The sequence below is a fragment of the Eptatretus burgeri genome, chromosome 7 (assembly GCF_056783735.1).
Source record: "Eptatretus burgeri isolate ZD-2024b chromosome 7, Ebu_testis_v1, whole genome shotgun sequence".
Classification (NCBI taxonomy): Eukaryota; Metazoa; Chordata; class Myxini; order Myxiniformes; family Myxinidae; genus Eptatretus; species Eptatretus burgeri.
The window spans coordinates 26,427,498-26,448,788 of NC_140967.1; the positions used below are offsets into that span (position 1 = coordinate 26,427,498).

The 21,291-nt window shown below is 40.5% G+C and overlaps 1 protein-coding gene across 3 annotated transcripts in view; it reads right to left on the reverse strand.

The window, feature by feature from the left end:
* Positions 1 to 1,350: 1,350 nt before the first annotated feature.
* SLC37A2 (solute carrier family 37 member 2) overlaps positions 1,351 to 21,291 on the reverse strand; it is a 72,435-nt gene continuing 52,494 nt past the window's right edge. Inside the window, exons 14-20 of one of the 3 annotated variants that reach the window (XM_085887762.1) lie at positions 18,950 to 18,998; positions 18,703 to 18,776; positions 16,599 to 16,677; positions 13,319 to 13,416; positions 12,248 to 12,306; positions 11,454 to 11,983; positions 1,351 to 5,661 (exon numbers count right to left, since the gene is read on the reverse strand). In XM_085887762.1, coding sequence (XP_085743888.1) covers positions 11,968 to 11,983; positions 12,248 to 12,306; positions 13,319 to 13,416; positions 16,599 to 16,677; positions 18,703 to 18,776; positions 18,950 to 18,998 — 375 coding nt within the window. In that variant the 3' untranslated portion in view covers positions 1,351 to 5,661; positions 11,454 to 11,967. Of the gene's footprint in view, positions 5,662 to 11,453; positions 11,984 to 12,247; positions 12,307 to 13,318; positions 13,417 to 16,598; positions 16,678 to 18,702; positions 18,777 to 18,949; positions 18,999 to 21,291 lie in introns of those variants that run through there. The other 2 variants (XM_085887763.1, XM_085887764.1) reach the window with 2 other exon arrangements.

Genomic DNA, 21,291 nt, shown 5'->3' on the forward strand with positions numbered 1-21,291 from the left:
CAACATCATTCCTTTCCAAGTTCATAAAGCCTTTGGGAGCTTTCACGGAGCTTCTTTGGGAATGAATAAACAGCCGAAGGTTTCTGTATGAACACTACTCCTTGTGTCTGTATCTGCGTACAACATCCAATGAACCTGCGATACTACGATTATGAAAAACCCCGAATGGCAGAAAAGCGCTTGCTGTGGCATGCTTGCTGCTGTTGCTGTGGCTTGCTACTGTGAAAATGAGGATCGACTGCATCATACGAATTTAACTCGTGCTTGAATTAGAATTCCAAAAGTTCACTCTCAAGCCAAAATAATCTCCAGCTTCTGCATTAACTCAGCAAAACACCAAGCAGATCCTAGCATCATACTCAGTCACCAACTATGTCCTATACCAATGGGTTTCACTTTACTAATTCCACTGGGATTTGTTCAATTACCATTCTTCAGGTATTTTCTGCCAATGTCATACAACAAGATTTAGACGATGGGTGGTCCTCGAGTCATGACATTTTCAAACACAACATTTTACCCTAATACCCGTTCTTTTTATAACAACCACTTCAAACTTGGATTCACGATGCCAAACTTATATTCAACATTCTTTACCCAAAAAGTCTCTTGCCATTGACTTTCTTTCGATTGACAGTAAGCTGAACTTTTGTCAGGAAGAGGTAATTGAGGATTGGCAAATAATCCCTAACAAAGATATTATATTATGAAGCAGACTGGAGTTTATTAATAATATGAGTTGCAAAGTGCATTTTATTGCTGATCGATCAGATTCCACAATAAAGTGAAAGAAAGATATAAACGATTTCCACAAAGTTAAACATTACAGAAAAAAAAAAAAAACTCAAGCCCTTCACGCTCTCTCTATTGAGTGCAGCCTGTGGCTGCTGGTTGCATCATTGGTTGGGACACGGCTATGCCACTGATGCAGTGTCCCCCTTACCAGCACACTGGTACTTATTTTGCCGACCTCAGAAGGATGACAGGCTGAGTCAACCTCCTGGTGTATATTAATTCAACCGCCAACGGGGCTTGAACTCAGGACCCTAGGATCCCAAGCCGCCACCCTAACTACTAACCCAACACCAGGCTTATGCAAGCCCTTTACTAATGTTTACCAATTACCCAACAATGTAATCGGTGATAATTTTGTTGAGTCAATGGCACAAAGCCTTGAACAATGGATTTTTGGTTTTTAAAAATTCTACATTTTAAAACACAAACTCTTTGCAATCAACATGGAGGAGGTTCTCTCTCAACTGTCAAGCAAACTGGAGACTCGGTGCATACACCAAACTTTTGCAGCAAATGGCAGCAGGGAAGTTTTATGAAGTCCAAAAACTGCATGACTGATTGCTGAGTAAAGTTTATTTCCAGTTAAGAGGCAAAAGCAAACAAGCAAAGCATTATACAATATATTGCAAGTTGGGGGGGGGGAGTCGGGGGCTAAAGGCCACAGTTCACACAATAGATTTGTCAAAGCACCAAATACCAAATATGGACGAAAGTTATTTAAAAGGAAAAGAAAGTAACACGAGTTCACATGAAGTTTTGTGACGAAGCATGAAAAGTTATTATTAACTTAAAAAGTGATAATATTCATGTTGGCTGCTACTATAACGGACTAATCTGTTTAACCATATAAAACACCATTATTTGATTTGCTAATCAACCTCAGTTCTGTGGTTATACTATGCTTTATTACAATCACCTCAACCAAAAGAATAAATGCACATAAAGGGGTTCGTAAAAACACAACTTCGGAAGTAAACCAGAGTTGGTGTCAAAGCCACCCAATGCTCACCTGTTTATACATTTATTGTTTTTAAAAGACTCGTCTAATAATGAATATTTTTTATAAAGCATTGCAGTGAAGTCTGATCCAAATAATTTTAAAGCAATATATGTATTTGTATATTGTAATCAGTAACAAGAGCACAAGTGAGCACAATATACGCCCGAACAAGAAGGCATATACAGAATTGTGCTACTACGTAGAAAACAGCATCCTGGTTGCCATGGCAACCACTTTAGATGACTAACGTATGTCGCGGCATACCGTCTCCACAGTCTGTACCTATATACCAGATATGAAACGTGAAAGTTGAAAACTTTGGGAGTTAGAGTGCGGACGGGAACGGATGGAAAACAGCATCCTGGTTGCCATGGCAACCACTTTAGATGACGAATGTATGGCACGACACACCTCCACAGTCTGTACCTATGTACCAAATATGAAACGTGAAAGTATAAAACTTTGGGAGTTAGAGTGCGGACGGACAGACAGACAGACAGACAGACGGACGGACGACACATAATACGCCCCGATATATATATATATATATATATATATATATATATATATATATATATATATATATATATGTATATATATATGTATATATATGTATATATATGTATATATATATATATATATATATATATATATATATATATATATATATATATATATATATATATATATATATATATATATATATATATATATATATATATATATATACACATACATACACTAGCAGGGATACCCGTGCTCCGCACAGGAATCCCGTGGATGACGGCGGGTCTGAAGGAGTATACGTCACAGTTAATTGTAAAATTGTAGAGGCTGCCACCATTATTATTTTTTTCATCACCACTATAATATTATATTTTCCCCGCCATGTTTCATATGCAGAAGACTCGAGTTCAAAAATGTTAAGATTTATTGCTGCATCAGATAAAAAAAACCCATAATTCCTCAACAATGTGAGGCTGGTTTCATGTCATCATTTGCGACTTAATTAATTCTCATTCTCTAGCAAATTCCGTTGGTCCCATGTCAATCGGCTGAACTTGAAAAATTAACGTTACGCAATCAGGTGATGACGTCATAATTCGGAAACCGGGAAGTTGGAAGTCATTATCTTCAAGTGACTGCAGCATTATTTTTTCATTCTACTGCAAATGGCATTGTCCCCATGTCAATCGGCTGAACTTGAAAAGTTAACGTTACGAAATCAGGTGATGACGTCATAATTCAGAAACCGGAAGTCAGAAGTACAATTCTTTTACATCGGGACACTCCCGGGTGCATGTTCTGTCAGCATGTGAAGTTTGGTGAGGATCAGTCCAGTACTTTTCGCGTGCATAGATCACAGAGAAACACACACGCAGACACGCAGACAGACACACTTTCAACTATATATATATATATATATATATATATATATATATATATATATATATATATATATATATATATATATATAGATATATATATATATATAGATATATATATATATATATATATATATCGGGCGTATAAAAAAAATAGTGTGGCAGATAAAAGCATTAGAAAGGAAAAAATAACTTGCACCAAAAATTTTAACATTTTCACGCTCACGCTGACGCTCATGCTCACGCTGACGCTCGCGCTCACGCCGGGGGTATCGCTATAGCTCTGTTCTTCGAACAGGCGAGCTAAAAATGCAAAACATAAAATGTTATAATGACCCTGGGAAATAACAACAGGATCGGTTTACATACAAGGAAAGAGGAAGTACTGAAAACTCTTGCATCAGAGAAGCATGGCAGGTATCAGAATATGCAGAAAGTCTTGGTGTAACCAACACTACACGACCAAAGCAAAAAAAAAAAAGGCACATGACTTGGTAAAGCAGCTCCAGCGAGACAGACATCATAAACAGAACCTTTTTTTCTCATTTTTCTCCAAATGACCTTGTCTTGCATATAGTGGCAAGACATCCACAATCTTACACCGTCAGTGAAGTTTGGACGGGAACTACAGGGTTGCCGTATCGAGATAGGTAACACAGGGCCGTGTTGCCTTATTTGTTTGAAAATTTGCTGATACACTTGGAAAGGCAAAAAAAAAATTACATCCAAAATCACATCCTGCCACAAAGCTAAGAAGTTTCAAACCCTGAAATCGGTAAATTTTTTTTTTATAGAAAGTGAAGGCTCGTGGAGGAACTGGAAGATAGAGCGGATCAGGACGTAACAGAACAAAACAAACAGTATAAAGAGGAGAGACAGCAACAGCAAAGTTTAGGGACAAAATAGAGGGAGACTTGGACAAATAAGGGACGTGGTGAAAATGAGGGGTAGGGGAAGACACACAGGGTAGAGAAGATGGACACAGAAGCAAACTCTCAGAAAGGAAAGACTGGAAATTTGGAAAGAGGTCGGCTTGGGGAGGGTTAAAGGTGGTCCAAAAGATCATGGCTTTGGATTAGGGATGACCTGAGATTTTTGAGATGGTAACAAGCTGTTATGGGCCTGTTTGTATGCTCTAATCAAGTTCTCCAAAAATATGTGCATAAACGAAATATTTTGTGAACCAAAATTCCAAGTTTTACTTTACTTTTGTCACTTGAAGTCAGAGTCATTTGGGATAATTTGCATGCAAGAATTAAGATTAAACTTATTACTGACATGGCTTCCCACCCAAACCTCTTCCCGAGAAGATAGTGCACCTTACATGTAAGATGTATCTATATAGTGTAATAAGATCCAGTGTCTGTGTGTCGATTTTGCATCTCCTCCCAAACCACTGGTCGTACAAAGTTGAAAACGATACCATATTAAATCGCCAAAGAACCAGGCAGTGCAGGGTCAAAAAATTGATTTCAACAAAAACATTTTCATTATCCACATCGATAAATGGCTAGGCAAAACAAATGTGAGCTATGCTTCATGTGGCTTGGTGACGAGTCATAAAACATTGCTGATTGACAGTGTGAGGCGATGTGCACGTTGATTGGATCCTTGCAAGTGACGTCAATACACCCTTACTGCACCTATTTTTCCACCGTATTTTTCATGTGAAAGATGCCAAAACGTAGAAGAATAACTGACAGAAAAGGGAGAAAGGAAGGCATGCCAGGATAGAAGCGACAAGGAAACAACAGCAAGCACAAGAAAGGTGAGCAATTAATGCCAAGCATTAAAGACGAGATTGTGGCAACTGAGAAGCAGGAGAGAAGAAAAACAGAGGATTACTCCCCAGAAAGAAAGACTAAGGAAAGATTCAGAAACTCAAGAGCATAGAAAAGAAAGGCAGGCAATTGATGACCAGCAAACAAGACTGAGAAGACGACGTCCAGCTACAAACGACGTGACAAAAAGTGTGGTTGGGGCCCGTGGGCTTGCTACTATTCAAAAGAAACAGACTCCTCTGGCTACATGGAGGCTAACAAAGATTGTGCTGTTCACTGCAGCCCCCTACCATGCACCACAGACAGGATGTTGTGTGCCAGGACCATTCTGTGGGTCAGGATTCATGTGACAATGCGATACAGTGCCTTCAGAAAGTATTCATACCACTTGGCATTTTCACATTTTGTGGTGTTGCAGCCTGAATTTAAAATGGATTAAATATAAATTTGTCACCGATCTACACAAAATAGTCATTAATGATAAAGTGAAAATATAGTTGAGAAATTTTTACAAATGTATTTAAAATGAAATACAGAAATATCTAACTTACATGAGTATTCAAACCCCTGAATCAATACGTTGTAGAATCGCCTTTCGCAGTGATAACAGCTTCAAGTCTTCTTGGGTATGTCTGTATCAGCTTTGTACATCTGGATTTGGGGATTTTCTCCCATTCTTCCTTGCAGATTTTCTCAAGCTCTGTCAAGTTGAATGGGGGAGCATCAGTGAACAGCAATCTTCAAGTCTTTCCACAGATTCGCAATGGGATTCAAGTCTGGGCTTTGGCTAGATCACTCAAGGACTTTCATGTTCTTGTTCTGAAACCATTCCAATCTTACTTTTACTGTATGCTTGGGGTTATTGTCCTGTTGGAACGTAAATCTTTGCCGCAGTCTAAGGTATTTTACACTCTGAAGCAGGTTCTCAAGGATTTGCCTGAATTTGGCTCCATTAATTGTTCCCCCTATCCTTATAATTTTCCAAGTCCCTGCTGCTGAAAAGCATCCCCATTGCATGATACTGCCACCACCATGCTTCATGGTATGGATGGTGTTACATTGGTAATGAGTTGTGCCTGATTTCTGCCAGACGTAGTGCTTTTGCTTTCCAGCCCTGTTGGTCAGGATTCATGTGACAATGCAATACAATTCCTTCAGAAAGTATTCATACTCCTTGACATTTTCACATTTTGTGGTGTTGCAGCCTGAATTTAAAATGGATTAAATGGGTCACGTGACCGAGCCGGCCCCAATGCATTGGCTGCAGGGAATGGGCATCTCTGCAGCAGCAGGTTGGACCCTCAGCTGTTCATAATGCATGCTAGTACAAGTGGGATGTTCAATTTTCGTCTCATCAGACCACGGAATCTTTTGCCTCATGCTGTCAAAGTCTTTCATGTGTCTTTTTGCAAACTACAGGTGCGCTGTCATGTGCCTTTTTTCAGGAGTGGCTTCTGTCCTGCCATTCTTTCATAAAGCCGAGATTTGTGAAGTGCTGCAGAGACTGTTGTCCTTCCAGCATGTTCTCTCATCTCAGCCAAGGAACTCTGTAGTTCTGTCAGAGTGATCATTCGGTTCTTTGTCACCTCCCTAATCAAGGTTCTTCTTGCCCGGTTGCTCAGTTTGGTCAGACGGCCAGCTAAACGAGGAGTCTGGGTAGTTCCATTCTTTCCATTTCCTAATGATGGAGCTCACTGTGCTCTTGGGTACTTTCAACACTCTAGAAATTGTTTTGTACCCTTCCCCAGATCTATGCCTCCTCACAGTTGTATCTCAGTTCTATGGACAGTTCCTTGGACTTCATGGTAGAGTTTCTGCTCTGACATGCGCTTTCAACTGTGGCATCTTTTATAGAAAGGTGTTTCTTTCCAAATCATGTCCAATCAATTGAATTGGCCACATGTGGATTCCAATCAGGTTGACGAGACATCTCAAGGATGATCAAAGGAAATTGGATGCACCTGATCTCAATTTTTATTGACTCAAGACATTTCAGCTTTTATTTTTAATGAATTTGTAAAAAAATTCAAAAAAAAAATCTCAATTTAATCCATTTTACAATCATGCTGTACCACAAAAAATGTGAAAAGTCAAGGGGTGTGAATACTTTCTGAAGGCACTGGATGTGGTTCCTGGTACCATGAAAATGAAGTACAATGTACAGTCAGGACCAAAAGTTTGCATACACTTGAGCAGAATACAGTTGACTTCCATTTATACTTCTTTTCTCTACAATAATCATAATTCTTTCCATTCCGAGAACAATTTCAACCATTCTCCCTTATTTCTATCAAAGGTTTCTGCAACTTTTGTAGTTTGGATGATTTTATTCACAGTTTAATTAATGATGTGACAAAAATAGTGGGTCAAAAGTTTACATACAGCACACTGTAATACTTTGTTGCATAGCCTTTAACCATTAGACCTTCAGTCAGTCTTGCAGGATAACCATCAATCAGCTTCTTACAATTCTCTGAAGATATTTTAACCCATTCTTCTTGACAGTGTTGGTAGAGTTCAGTCAAATTGGTGGGTTTCTTCTTTTGCACTCTTTTTTTCAATTCCGTCCACAAATTCTCCATTGGATTTAAGTCTGGGCTTTGAGCTGGCCATTCCAAAACATCAACCTTGTTCTGCTGAAGCCATCCAGCAACCAACTTGGAAGTATGCTTTGGGTCATTGTCATGTTGGAAGGTCCAGCGACATCAGAGGTTCAGCTTTCGAGCGGACTGCTTCAGGTTCCCTTGGAGAATTTCCAAGTAGTCTTCCTTATTCATGGTGCCAACTATCTTCTGCAGTGCTCCTGGACCCCAGCAGCAAAACATCCCCATAGCATGATGCTGCCACCACCATACTTCACCGTGGGTATTGTGTTCTTAGGTTTGAAGGCCTCTCCCTTCTCTCGCCAGATGTACTGTTGGTCATTGTGGCCGAAAAGTTCCATTTTGGTTTCATCAGACAAAAGGACACTCCACCAGAAGCCTCTATCTTTGTCCTTGTGCTTTCTTGCATATTTCAGCCTGGCTTTGCAGTGGCGTTTTTGAAGGAGGGGCCTCCTTCGTGCTCTGCAGCCTCTTCGTCCATTTCAGTGCAGGACCCTCTGGACGGTGGACAGTGACACCATCGTCCCTGAAGCCTCCAATTATTGGCAGAGGTGTTTCTTGGTAGTCTTGGGGTTGAAGCGCACCTTTCTGACGAATGCCCTCTCATTGGTTGGTGTCAACTTGGACTTCCGGCCTGATCTTGGAAGGATCTTGGTTGTCCCGAGGTCCCTATACTTCTGCACAATCGTTTTGACAAGTTGCCTAGATATGGCCCCTGGAGAAGTCCCTGACTTGTGCAACTGTATAATGCTCTTCCTCAGGTCTTGAGAGTATTCTTTTGCCTTCCCCATGCTGGCTCAAGTGGAAATAGGGCCTGAATAGGAAACCTCGGCCCTTTATACAGCCATGGAAGCACTAGCTAACCTATTACATAACAATTATAATCAGCAGAGAGTGGGGGACACAATACAAGTGATAGAAGGCCATTTCAGAACACTCTAGGCCTTTCGAAAGCCAATCATGCAGCGTCACCTTGGTGTATGTACACTTTTGACCCGCTATTTATGTCACATCATGAATTAAACTGAATAAAATCATCCAAAGTACAAAAGTTGCAGAAACCCCTGATAGAAACAAGGGAGAATGGTTGAAATTGTTCTAGGAATGGAAAGAATTATGATTATTGTAGAGAAAAGGTATAAAATGGAAGTCAACTGTATTCTGCTCCAGTGTGTGCAAACTTTTAGACCCGACTGTATGTTGGCATGTACAATGCAATACTATGATGAACATTATTGCTGCAATTTAACAATATATTTGCCTTGTTTCAACAATATTGCAAAGTTTATCAAATGACATCATGCATTACAAAAGTCAATAAATAATTCCCATGATAGTAGTCAAAAAAAAAAAAAATAAAAAAAAAAAAAACTTAAGGTAAACAATCAACGATTTAAAAGTCAAACCTAGTGTCTTACATGGAATGATCGTAATTAACCTCCGCCATCGAAGATGGACGGAGGTTACTGTTTTCACCCCTTTCTGTTTGTTTGTTTGTTTGTGAACAGTATTACGGAAAAACTCCTTGACGAATTTTGACGAAACTTGGTGGGGGGATTAGGTATGGTACAAGGATCATGCCATTAGATTTTGGACTCGGTCCAAAGTCCAATATGGCCGCTATGGCAGCCATTTTGAAAAAATATTTGAATTTTTGTTTTTGCATTTCTACATGTTTTAAGTGGCTTCCACCCCCCCCCCAAAAAAAAATCGTTAGAGAAAAAGAAAGAAAATTTTGCAACTTTTTTTTTCAACAAAATTTCGAATTTTTTTTGCATTTCTTCATGTTATAAGTGATTTCCAACAAAAACATGCCAAAATTAGAATTGCGGCTGATTTTGGAACTTCAGGTGGATATACCCACGTAAAATCAATTTCTGTCTCAAGGAATCTAGTTATGACGAATTGAGTCTGTAAAAGTTAAAAGTAAAAGGGAAAGTTGCAAACTATAACTCTGAGCACTGTTGACATCAAATTGAATGAAAAGGATATCAGGTTCAATTGAGTGACCGAGCAGTATTGGCGGCGGAGGTTTTGCACTCTACCGAGTGCTCCCCCTCTAGTTTTGTCTGTTTTTGCTTTATTTGGCTCAACACAAATGCTAAAATTGCCTGACAGTTAATGGTTAAAACAAGTTACACAAAACATTGTATAAATGACAGTGTTTATCAACTTAGTCAAAGTTAGCTTCTGCTATTGTAGTGCAGTAGATCCTGTTTTGAGACCAACCCTCCTGTCAAATGGAAACCCTGTAAATTAATGAACGGGTAAGGGAGAAGGAACACGAGAACATTTTACATCACAAATCTATTTACATCGAAATATGCACCCTGGGTATTGTACATGCAGAAAAGTCCTCATCAAACTAAGCCGTACCGGGCCGCAGACACACCACAGGAAAATAGACCAGGGAAAAAAAAAAAAAATCAACAAGACAATGGAATACCAGTCACGACCCAGACCTGGGTCACGTGACTGAGCCGGCCCCAACGCATGGGCTGCAGCGACCAGGCGTCTGCGGCAGCAAATTGGACCCTCAGCTGTTCATAATACATGCTAGTACAAGTGGGATGTAATTACTGTAATTAACGAGATAGTGTTGAATAAGGTTTAGCGAGCTCCTGTCTTCCTACCAAAATGTGTTTCCAAGGCCCTATAATCACCCTCCCCCACAATGAGCAACATCACCATGTAACTCTGTCTATTTGTATCTTCCACCCTGCCACAGCCTGGACCAATTGTACAAAAGGTCACACCAGCAATCAAATAAGTGACGTCGTCATGCGTCAGAAGCACAGCCGAAGCGTGATCGGAAAATCATGACAACCCCCGCCCCCACCCTCCCTGCCAATCAGCACGAGCCAGTGAACCTGGCCCAATGTCTGTGGCACCAAAACAGTGGGCACCACAGGGATTTGGGCCATTCCCACGAGAACTAGAATAAAGAACCCAAGTTGTGAGCTGTGCCTGAATGAAAAAGAGTGCGCATGCTGGACACTGGGGTGCATCACTTGCTTCGCAACTTCTAGTTTCTGGCTTCCCATCCTTGGTGTTGCATCACTCTTTGGTGATCCCACATAGTGCTGGTGATGCCATGCAGAACTCTGGTGTTTCACTTACACTCCCTGGCTGGCACCCGAAGCCCGCTGCAGGGCGTACGCTGGAATAGACTAGCCACACTGTCTGCTAAAAAGACCCCTCACAACGTGGCAAACATTGCCGCATGGAAAGTTCAATATTCTCTCTCTTTGTCTTGTCCTCTCTTCATAAAGTAACTTTCTGAATGCCTTTGGGTCTCCAATTAACTCTCAAACATCACTTGTTTTCACAAACTATCAGAGACCCATAAATGGAAGACATGAATGAATGAATGTCTACCTAAATTATCGGAGATTCACTAAAGTTGCATTTTCTGCCTTGTGGCATGGTTTTCTTTCCCTTTTTTGTAATCTAAGGAAGCTCAGTGAAATTTGACCATTATCACATATCATGTGACAAGCAAGGTACCCGTGCTGTGCATGAGATGGGGCTGTACAGCCGGTTCGTGAAGGACTTGAGCAAAAAAAAAAAACTTTCTGCAGCTGACCCCAACAGAAGTAAGGTTGGTAATATTTCTATGTCACAATGGCGAAAATGCAAATTCTGAATCACGGGTGGAAACCCTCACATAATTTCCTCATTCTGCTTTAAACTCAATCTCCCTCTATTTTTATTCCAATTAATATAACAAAATACAAACACTTGTGAGGTAAACAAATAGACGCCGCTCTCACGTGACACCCAATACAGACAAATCTGCCGGCAAGATAGGGTGGATGCAAAATGCTTCGTATGGATGGAAAGTCAAAATCATAGTTGTATTGAGGTATTTATGAAACCTCCCACCCACCTTAGGACATTCGCTGGGACCCCAAAACGTCCGCAGAAGATTTGGCGGGGCTCGCCCCAAAACTGAGGCAATCGTTCGGGGATGGATGGACAGACGAATGGACACTCCTGCTATATAATATAGATAACGTTTTACACTTCAGTTTCATTTCATTTAAAAAAAAATAAAAAATAAAAACCCCTCCTACAATACTAAAACAAACATTTACAATCCTTGAATTTTTATCCTTTATTACGTTTTCTTGGATTTACTGACTTTTCAAGTGAATCTTACTATCTTCCTCAATTGGATTAAAGTGCAGCTGATAAAGGATATTCTTCAGTCACATGAGAATTCTTAATGAAAAAAATTAAAAGTAATAAATAAACAGTAAGAATAAAAATCAGTTTATAAAGCAAGACGAAATGCTGAGTTGAAAACTGGTTAAGATTTTGAAGATGTTTAAAATAAATGCACATCTTTTCCCTTGACACACTTCCCATAGAAAGCAATATCAAACTGTATCGGATGAAAACTAAAGGTCTTTAGATCTGCAAAACAGGAAACAAAAATTACAAGCGAGTCATGCAATGTTCACCAAATAATTAGTTTTACAAGAATTGGAAAAAAACTCATATCATTCAATGAATCAAACCTGAAATACAACGTCCAAAGTCCTGCTTTTGAAAATTTCTCTCACAAACCAAGTAAGATTTGATTAAGATAGTGTGCCCACCATCCCCCATTCCCACCAAACTGCCTTTTCCCCTCTATTTACAACAATTGCTCCAAGAGTCTCCAAAACAATGTCTTACCCTCGAACACCTGTGCCACACCAGTCATTCAACTCTTTGTAGATCAACCTGGACAGAAACTGATGGAAGGGGAGGTGAAAGTTAGCATATTAAATTATTTTAAAGTGGTACAAGAACAATGGATATTTTGATTTGAAACTTTTGACATCAGAAATATTGATAACCATCTCCTTGTCTTGATAGCAGATAACATACTATGGCAATCAATCTTCTCCTTACAGAGTATGCTGAGCATCTGCCAAAGCATTATTCAGATAGACAGGCAGCAGCCTCTTCCCTCTGCAGACCTTGATAACATCACGAGTTGGTCCAACACTTGGAAAAGCCTTGGAATGGCTGGTCTTTCAATCATGACAGATCTCACATTCTCACTGTCTGTCCCTGTGGTGAAGCATCCCATCTACTTCGTCAACAAACCTCTCAAAGAAGTTCAGTCATTCAATCTTTTGGGCCTCACTATCAGCCACTATCTTTAATGGGCAAACCACATATCTAAGTTGCCTTCCAAAGTTAGCTGCCAACTGGCATCCTCCGTCATGCAAGGTCTTTCCTTCAAGGCCTTAAAAATAATTCTTATCTCCCAAGATTAATTTGAGTCTCAAGACCTATTACTTTCACATTGCAGACAGGTGGTGGTTTCAATGTCTCCTACCACATTATTTCTGGTCTTGCATCCTCTGCTCTTTCCATGATCTGCAGCCACCTCCCTCCTTCCTTCTCTACCCCAACCCCACCACCCCTCCCTCCTCCATCGCATGATACTGAAGTGCTCATTCTTTTGTTAATGATACAAACTGATGCGATATTTGTTACATTGTGTATCAACTTTGTTATACTGTGTATTCACTTGTTCTGTCATTAACTTTCATTTAAACAAGATCAAAAGCATTACACAATATTGTGGCAGAAGTTCGCTCCAGCATGTCACGGAATGCCAGGCCTGTGGTAGCAATTGCTATTCTAAACAGCAACCGCCCTGTAATTATAGAGAGGAGATAGGGACACCATATATCATGAGCAAAGTGTAAAACAAAAAGGTTTTTTTTTTTTTAAAGTGTTGGGATCATATACCAGGCAGGCGAAACCATCCGCTGCCATCAGCATGTAGAAGACCCAATCCCACCCCATTGGGGAAATGAGACCTGCTAGTAATGGGCCCAATGCTGCACCTGCACAGTGACAGAAAAATGATGAGAGAATACAAAGAAAAGCAAAACATAAAGCCAGACATTCCTGTTTCCTGCTGAATCCACTGATCTAGCTTCAGGGTACAGACATCACCAGCTTTCTTCAAGTTGTTAATTTGCCCAGAACTCATTGGATAATCTCACAACTAGCAACAATACAAATTTCATGAATAAAAACAAGTCCAACCAATATCGATTTTGGAAAATATTAATAATCAAACCAAAAAGGGTGTATTATAGTTAAACACAATCTCACATATGCCTCCAATTGAAAAATAGACATTTCCTCAATTTAAAAGGAAACCAAGGTGAAATTTCAAAAAAAGGAAATACTACAAGTATCAAATTTTTCACTTTCCTCGCTTGAATTATTAAAAGTGCACCTTTAAACAATAATCCCACAATATTAGAATAATAAATCTGCATAGCAACTACAGTGCCTTCAGAATGCATTCACACTTCTTGACTTTTCACGTTTTGTTGTTACAGCCTGAATTTAAAATGGATTAAATTGAGATCAATTTTTTGTCACTGATCTACACAAAATACCGCATATTGACAAAGTGAAAACATGTTTTTAGAAATTTTTACAAAGTAATTAAAAATGAAAAGCTGAAATGTCTGGAGTCAATAAGTATTCAACCGCTTTTGCTATGACACTCCAAGTTGAGTTCAGGTGCATCCAATTTCTTTCAATCATCCTTGAGATGTCTCAACAACTTCACTGGAGTCTACCTGTGGCCAACGAAGTTGATTGGACATGATTTAGAAAGAAACACACCTTTCTATACAAGGTCCGACAGACGACAGTGCATGTCAGAGCAGAAACTCAACCATGAAGTCCAAGGAACTGTCCGTATAACTCTGAGATAGAATTGCGAGGAGGCATAGATCTGCGGAAGGGTATTAAACAATTTCTAGTGTTGCAAGTTTCTGAGAGCACAGTGAGCTCCATCATTAGGAAATGAAAAGCATATGGAACTACCCAGACTCTTCGTAGAGCTGGCCATCTGACCAAACTGAGCAACCGGGCAAGACATATCTTGGTCAGGGAGGTGACCAAGAACCCAATGACCACTCTGACAGAACTACAGAGTTATTTTGCTGAGAAACTGCCAGAAGGACAAATCTCTGCAGCATTTCACAAATCTAGGCTTTATGGGAGAGAGGCCAGACGGAAGCCACTCCTGAGAAAAAGGCACATGACAGCACGCCTGAAATAAAAAAAAGGCAGGTGAAAGACTGAGAGGATGAGGCAAAAGATTCTGTAGCACGACGAGTTTAAAATTGAACTAATGAGCATGAATGCAAAGTGCAACTTTCTGGTGGAAACTTTGGCCTTTCTGGCGAAAACCAAGCACAGCTTATCGCCCATCTAATATCATCCCTACCATGAAGCATGGTGGTGGCAGCATCATGCTATGGGGATGCTTTTCGGCAGCAGTGACTGGAAGACTTGTAAGGACAGAGGGAACAATGATTGGAACCAAATACAGGCAAATCCTTGAGGAGAACCTGCTTGAAAGTGCAAAAGATCTTACACTGCAGTGAAGATTTACGTTCCAACAAGACAATGCCCCCATGCACACAGCGAAAGCAACAAGGGAATGGCTTCAGACCAAGAATGTGAAAGTTCTTGAGTGACCCAGCCAAAGCCTAGATTTGAATCCCATTGAAAATCTGTGGAAAGACTTGAACATTGCTGTTCACCGACACACCCCATCAAACTTGACAGAGCTTGAGTAAATCTGCAAAGAAGAATGGTAGAAAATCCCCAAACCCAGATGTGCAAAGCTGATATAGACATACTCAAGAAAGCTCAAAGCTGTAATTGCTGCCAAAGGTGCTTCTACAAAGTATTGACCAGGGGGCTGAATACTTATGAAAATTAGATATTTCTGTACTGTCAGACCCCACTATCCGCAGGGGATACGTTCCTGGAAAATGTCGTGAATATCAAATCCGCAAATGTCGGGGCATTGTTTCAATTGGAAAAGAGGGGATTAGGTTCCCGGAGGTTCGTCATTCATTAGGGAAAATCAAAAATCCTGTGAAAAACCGCGAATATGTCCGCAAAAAAAGACGTGAAAACACGAAGAAAAAAAAACAATGACCCACAAATCCGTCCGCAAAACACATGAGAAAAACGTGAATACGCTCACGACAAAAACAAGAATCCGCTCGTGAAAAAAAGTGCGAATACACAGCATAGCATACATATATATATATATAAATATATATATATATATATATATATATATATATATATATATATGTATGTATACATATATATATACATGTATACATATATATATACATGTATACATATATATATACATGTATACATATATATACATGTATACATATATATACATGTATACATATATATATATATATATATATATATATATATATATATATATATATATATATATATATATATATATATACATGTATACTAGATGACCCGTGAATCCGTTGGGTTTCCGTTATGACAGCGGTTGATGAAAAAAACAATTTCAAGAAAAAAAAGCTCCAGCGAAATATACCGCTGAGGTAGTTTGCATTGATCAAATACTCCCGAAGAGTACTTGACTGAATCGGGATTTGCTTTTTTAATAATTTTTTTTTCATCGCCCGATTTGAACGAAACTTGATACTGCACACCACAGGAGAATGGTAAGGTGGCCCTAAAATTTTTGGCTATCGTGCACCGTTTTGGCTGTATTTCGGGAACATACATACATACATACATACAAGATGAGTTTTAGTAATATATAGATAGAAGATAGATAGACACATATATACACATACATATATATATATATATATATATATATATATATATATATATATATATATATATATATATATATATATATATATATATATATATATATCACATACACATACATATATATATATATATATATATATATATATACATACATACATACATATACACATACACATACATACATATATATACACACATATATATATATATATACATACATACATATACATACATACACTATACAGATTGTGCAAAGAAATTGCTTACATCACATAAAGAGAACTGTGCTGTATTTAATCAGTTTTGGTGTCTAAAATAATATTGTAGTCCCTAAAGTTGTGCAAAAAAAAGGTGTTTGGCAACGCACCCACAGACCCTGTTCCATCAATGATGGCAGTAACGGTAGACAGGGCCTTTGAATTTCCTTTCAAGCTTTTGTGTGTTCCCTGAAAAGCAGTGTGATTGTGGTTAATGTCATTGTTAAAGGAAGCAAACATTCAAATGCAATGAACTAAAGAGCTTCTTCTAAAAGCTGAGTACAATAAATCAGCATCCTGATTGCTGCAGAATTTATTTGAAGCATCTCCCTCAGTATAAAACTGTAATATAGCTATTGCTTTAAGAAGGTCGAAAGTATTGTTACGGCTGTGGAAATTTGCAATACACCAGAAAGGTCCTCAGGTTAGATATATCGATAAGTTCATGTGTTGTTAGTCCACACCCGTTGTTTAGAGGGAATATGTGTGATTCATCCGGGCTGCGACACTTTGAGTTAGCCATGTTTCTTTATCTAGCATTATTTTGGACCAATCACCCCCCAACAACCAAATCGCCACCACCAACAACGCCCCCGAACAACTACACCAAACCGCCACGACCTTCACCTCCACAACCCCACCCCGCAAGCATCGCCTAACCCCCATTCTCAAACAACGCCCGCCAACAACCAAACCACCACAGCAAACCCCCCACCACCATCAACCACACCACCTGTCAACACCGAACGTCATGCTGTCCAGGGCCCGTTCGGTGATTGTTGCCGAACGCGTCAAGCCGCGAGTACAACTGGATGCCTTTACGGGAGAGGAAATCGGATCAGGGGAGGTTCACGCCCCCTTTTCCTCCGTCCAATGGGCGAGCGTCGGGCGGTGTGGCCCCGCCCCCAAGCGCGATGCATGTGGATTCCTTTTTGGAGGAAATTCGGATCAAGAGAGGCTCACGCCCCCTTTTTGCCCGACCAATGGCTGAACATCGGGTGGCGTGGCCCCGCCTCAAAGCGCGATTTGATCCGCTAATTTACATACACGCTCCTTCCCCGGTCTATAAAGACGCGAGCACAAGGCGACTCGCGGCTGGTCGAGGGAAGACGGAGGTCGTCATCGAGGTTGTCGTTGTTGGGTCGTGGTCGAAGTCGTGGAGTCTGAGTCGTGTGTTTGCGGGGATCGGACGGCGAAGGGGACGGAGCTCGGAGTTGAGGTCGAGGGACGAGTCGCGGAGTGAAGCAGGGACGCGGAAGAGGGCTCAGGGGCGAGAGTTCGCCGGAGTCGGTGCGGTCCCAAGGCCCCGCTAGCGGGAAGGAGCGTCCGCCATTCCCCTCTCTCCACCCCAAGCATCAACAATTCACCCCATCCGCGCTGAGATAGCGCCGGTAACTCCGTCCGTTCCCCACCCCAACCGTGGTGTCGACCGACCAACACGTGCCTGCGCAAAGCACGCCTAAAGGAGCTCACCGACCAGTGGCGCCAGTCTTTTAAGTAAACCTGAATAAGTGCTTGTACATTGCTTTATTCGGTTGTAGCTCTGTGTTGCTTTCATTGCTTTGACTGTTATATGTGCATTCTTACTGTATGGCTGTGAATACGTGCTTGCCTTGTATGTGTGTGAAATAAAAGTGCTTGTTAACTTGTGACCCGTTTCATTGCGTCCTTTCCTTCGTTTGCAAGTGCCATCCTTGCATCACGGAAGGGATTGGTAGGGGGTTTAGACACCCAGCAAGTAATCTGAACTGTCGAGGTTGGCGATAACTCCGCTCTGTTATCCCCTTAGCATGGAACGAGCCGCTTAAGCGTTTCGTGTACGGAGCTGACCTGCGGCGTGGTACAACTCCTCGGTACGCTACCCGCGCGGGTACTTAGGTATATCGACATTCGGCAATTCACCCTATCTCGCGTGGGTAGAATGCGGACTGGGTTGTGGTGAGGTTAAACCCCCACCTGTGACTGGCTCCTGGCGGTAATTCCAGGAGGATCACGACTGAATTGCCCATCCCGGTGGGCGACGCGGTCGCGATTCGAGTCACGTGACCGATCGCACGCCGGCGGGCGCGAATTCGTAACAGTATGTATTCCATCCAGTCTTTTCACTCAACGTTTTATGGAGATTTTAACAGTTATGGATGTGGATTTAATGAGGGATGATGGCAAGATTTGGGGAATTTTAAGAACTAAAGCACAGCATCATGAGCAGCTCACCAGGTCAGCTGAAACTGCAGTTGTAATCAGAGAATAAGGTCCATTAACCAAAATGCCACATAAGATCAGCAAAGCTGAGAACAAAGAGAACACAGATTAGGCAATGCAGCTTTACAAAGAAGTTGCAGAAAAACAAAAAAAAAACAACGATGTCTATTTGCACTCTCCCAAAGAACGACATTAACTGTTGGTTTGCATCATTCTCGGTGAGTAAAAAACACAAATGAGTCAAGCGATTGAAACTTACATATCATTGTTGTTGTGCTTGTGTAACCAACAGAGTCGTACACATAAAGCTGTAAGAGAACATGAAATATGCCATTTAAATACTCCATCAGAATTAATAAACATAATCTTCTGAGAGAATACAATGAACACCAGTTCATGTTAAGGAAATAAACCTTTAAATAACAACATGCTTTTGAAACACCAACCAGGTATATTCAGCTGTTTCATCAGAGCAGCTATGAAACAAACAGTTCATAACAACCGTTTCAGAATATTAAACATAACAACAAGGCTTTCTTTAAGTATATCAGGGGGAAAGAACAGGTTAGGACCAGTGTGGGCCCATTGAGGAATAGCACCAGGAGAGTGGTTAGTGATGAAAGTGAGATGGCAGGCTTATTAAAAAGGTATTTTTCTTCAACTTTTACTCAAGAACAGACAGAGGAATTGCCAACAGCTGAGAGTATTTATCAAGGAGGTGAGAAAGAGCTTTTACAGAATATCCGGGTTGGAGTGGAGGAAGTAAAGGAACAGCTTGGATATCTAAAAGTAGTTAAGGCTCTGGGTCCAGATTATATGCACCAGAGAGTATTGAGGGAGGTGGCTGAGCAGGTAAGCGAGATGTTAACGGATATTTTCAATAGTTCGCTGGAGTCAGGACAGGTACCGGAGGATTGGAGAGTACCAAATGCAACACCATTATTTAATAAAGGATCCAGAGAAGAATTGAGAAATGAAAGACCTGTGAGTTTGACTTCAGTAGTGGGGAAGGTGTTGGAGACATTAATTAAAGACCGGATGAGGAACCGTTTAAACAAATACAAACGAATTAAAGGTAGTCAGCATGGGTTTACCAAAGGTAGTTCCTGTTCAACAAATCTTTTTGAGTTCTATGAAGCAGTGTCTGATTGGGTGGATGATGGAAAGGCAGTGGACATAGTATATCTAGACTTTAAGAAGGCATTTGATAAGGTACCACATCGGAGGTTGTTAGCCAAAGTGAGGGCTTGTGGAGTGACTGGTCAGGCAGCTAATTGGATTGCAAACTGGCTTTGTGGTAGAAAGCAAAGAGTGGCTGTGAGTGGGAGGATGTCTTGCTGGGAGGATGTAAGTAGTGGAGTGCCTCAGGGTTCAGTACTCAGACCATTACTATTCAATATTTACATCAACGATTTGGATAGTGGGGTGAAGAGTAAGCTTTCCAAATTTGCAGATGACACAAAGCTGGGAGGTGAGGTGGATAGCAGAGGGGGTGGTGATCAGATACAGGAAAGTATTGATGCTTGCATAGATTGGGCAAAAGACTCGCAGATGTAATTTAACCTGAGCAAGTGTAAGGTGTTGGGGATGGGAAAGAACAATTAAAATAGAGATCACATGATGCAAGGGGTAATTTTGGAGCATGTCACACAGGAGAAGGATCTGGGGGTGGTAATAGATATGGGAGGTAAGCAGGCAGCACAGTTCCAGGCAGCTAGAGGTAAAGCAAATAGGGTTTTCAGCTGTATTCGGAGTGGGATCAATTATAAATCAAAAGGTGGTGTTAACATTGTATAGGAATTTAGTAAGGCCACATCTGGAATATTGTGTGCAGTTTTGGTCACCATAATTCAGGAAGGACATGGATGCCATAGTAAGGGTTCAACGCAGGGCTACTCGATTGATTCCAGGCCTAGCAAGGCCTAGCTATAGATATATATGAATGACAGAGATTGCTGTCCATTTGTCTGTTCACAGCAAGGTGAAATGTGATTGACTCCTGGCAAGATTGAATAATGTATCGTTCAGGCTTATAAAAAGCTGATATTGGAGATCTGATTATATAATTGATGATTTGAACTTATGGCCTCAATAATTTTGTCAAAATATAGTTGGATCGAATAAAAATTGGGAAAGATCAATTTTTTACTCACCCAATATAATTAAATAAATCGGGTCTGCATGGAATAAGAGGTAAAATGGCTCAAACATTCATTTTTTTCACTCTTTTAAAGGTAATTATTGTTTGTCTAATTTCATATGTTTACATTTTTAACATTTCAATACAACATGGAATCGCAGTTTGTTTATTAACAGTGCGTTATATGACATGACCTTTGACAGGATGATCATGAGGTACCCACACTCACCTCTAAGCTGTCTCGCTTGGGTTTGAATCTCGACCCAGCTATAAAATGTCATTCTGATGTTTCACAGGCTGGGTGAATCAGAAATGTGTGTCCCTCCAATGGACATTAAACTGAGCATCCTGTCTTTGACATTCATCAATAGACGTTAAAGATCCCCACGGTGTCCTTCACAAAGAGTGGGTGAGCTATCCCAGTATATAACCCTTGCTCAGGAAGCTGCTGCAGTGGCACA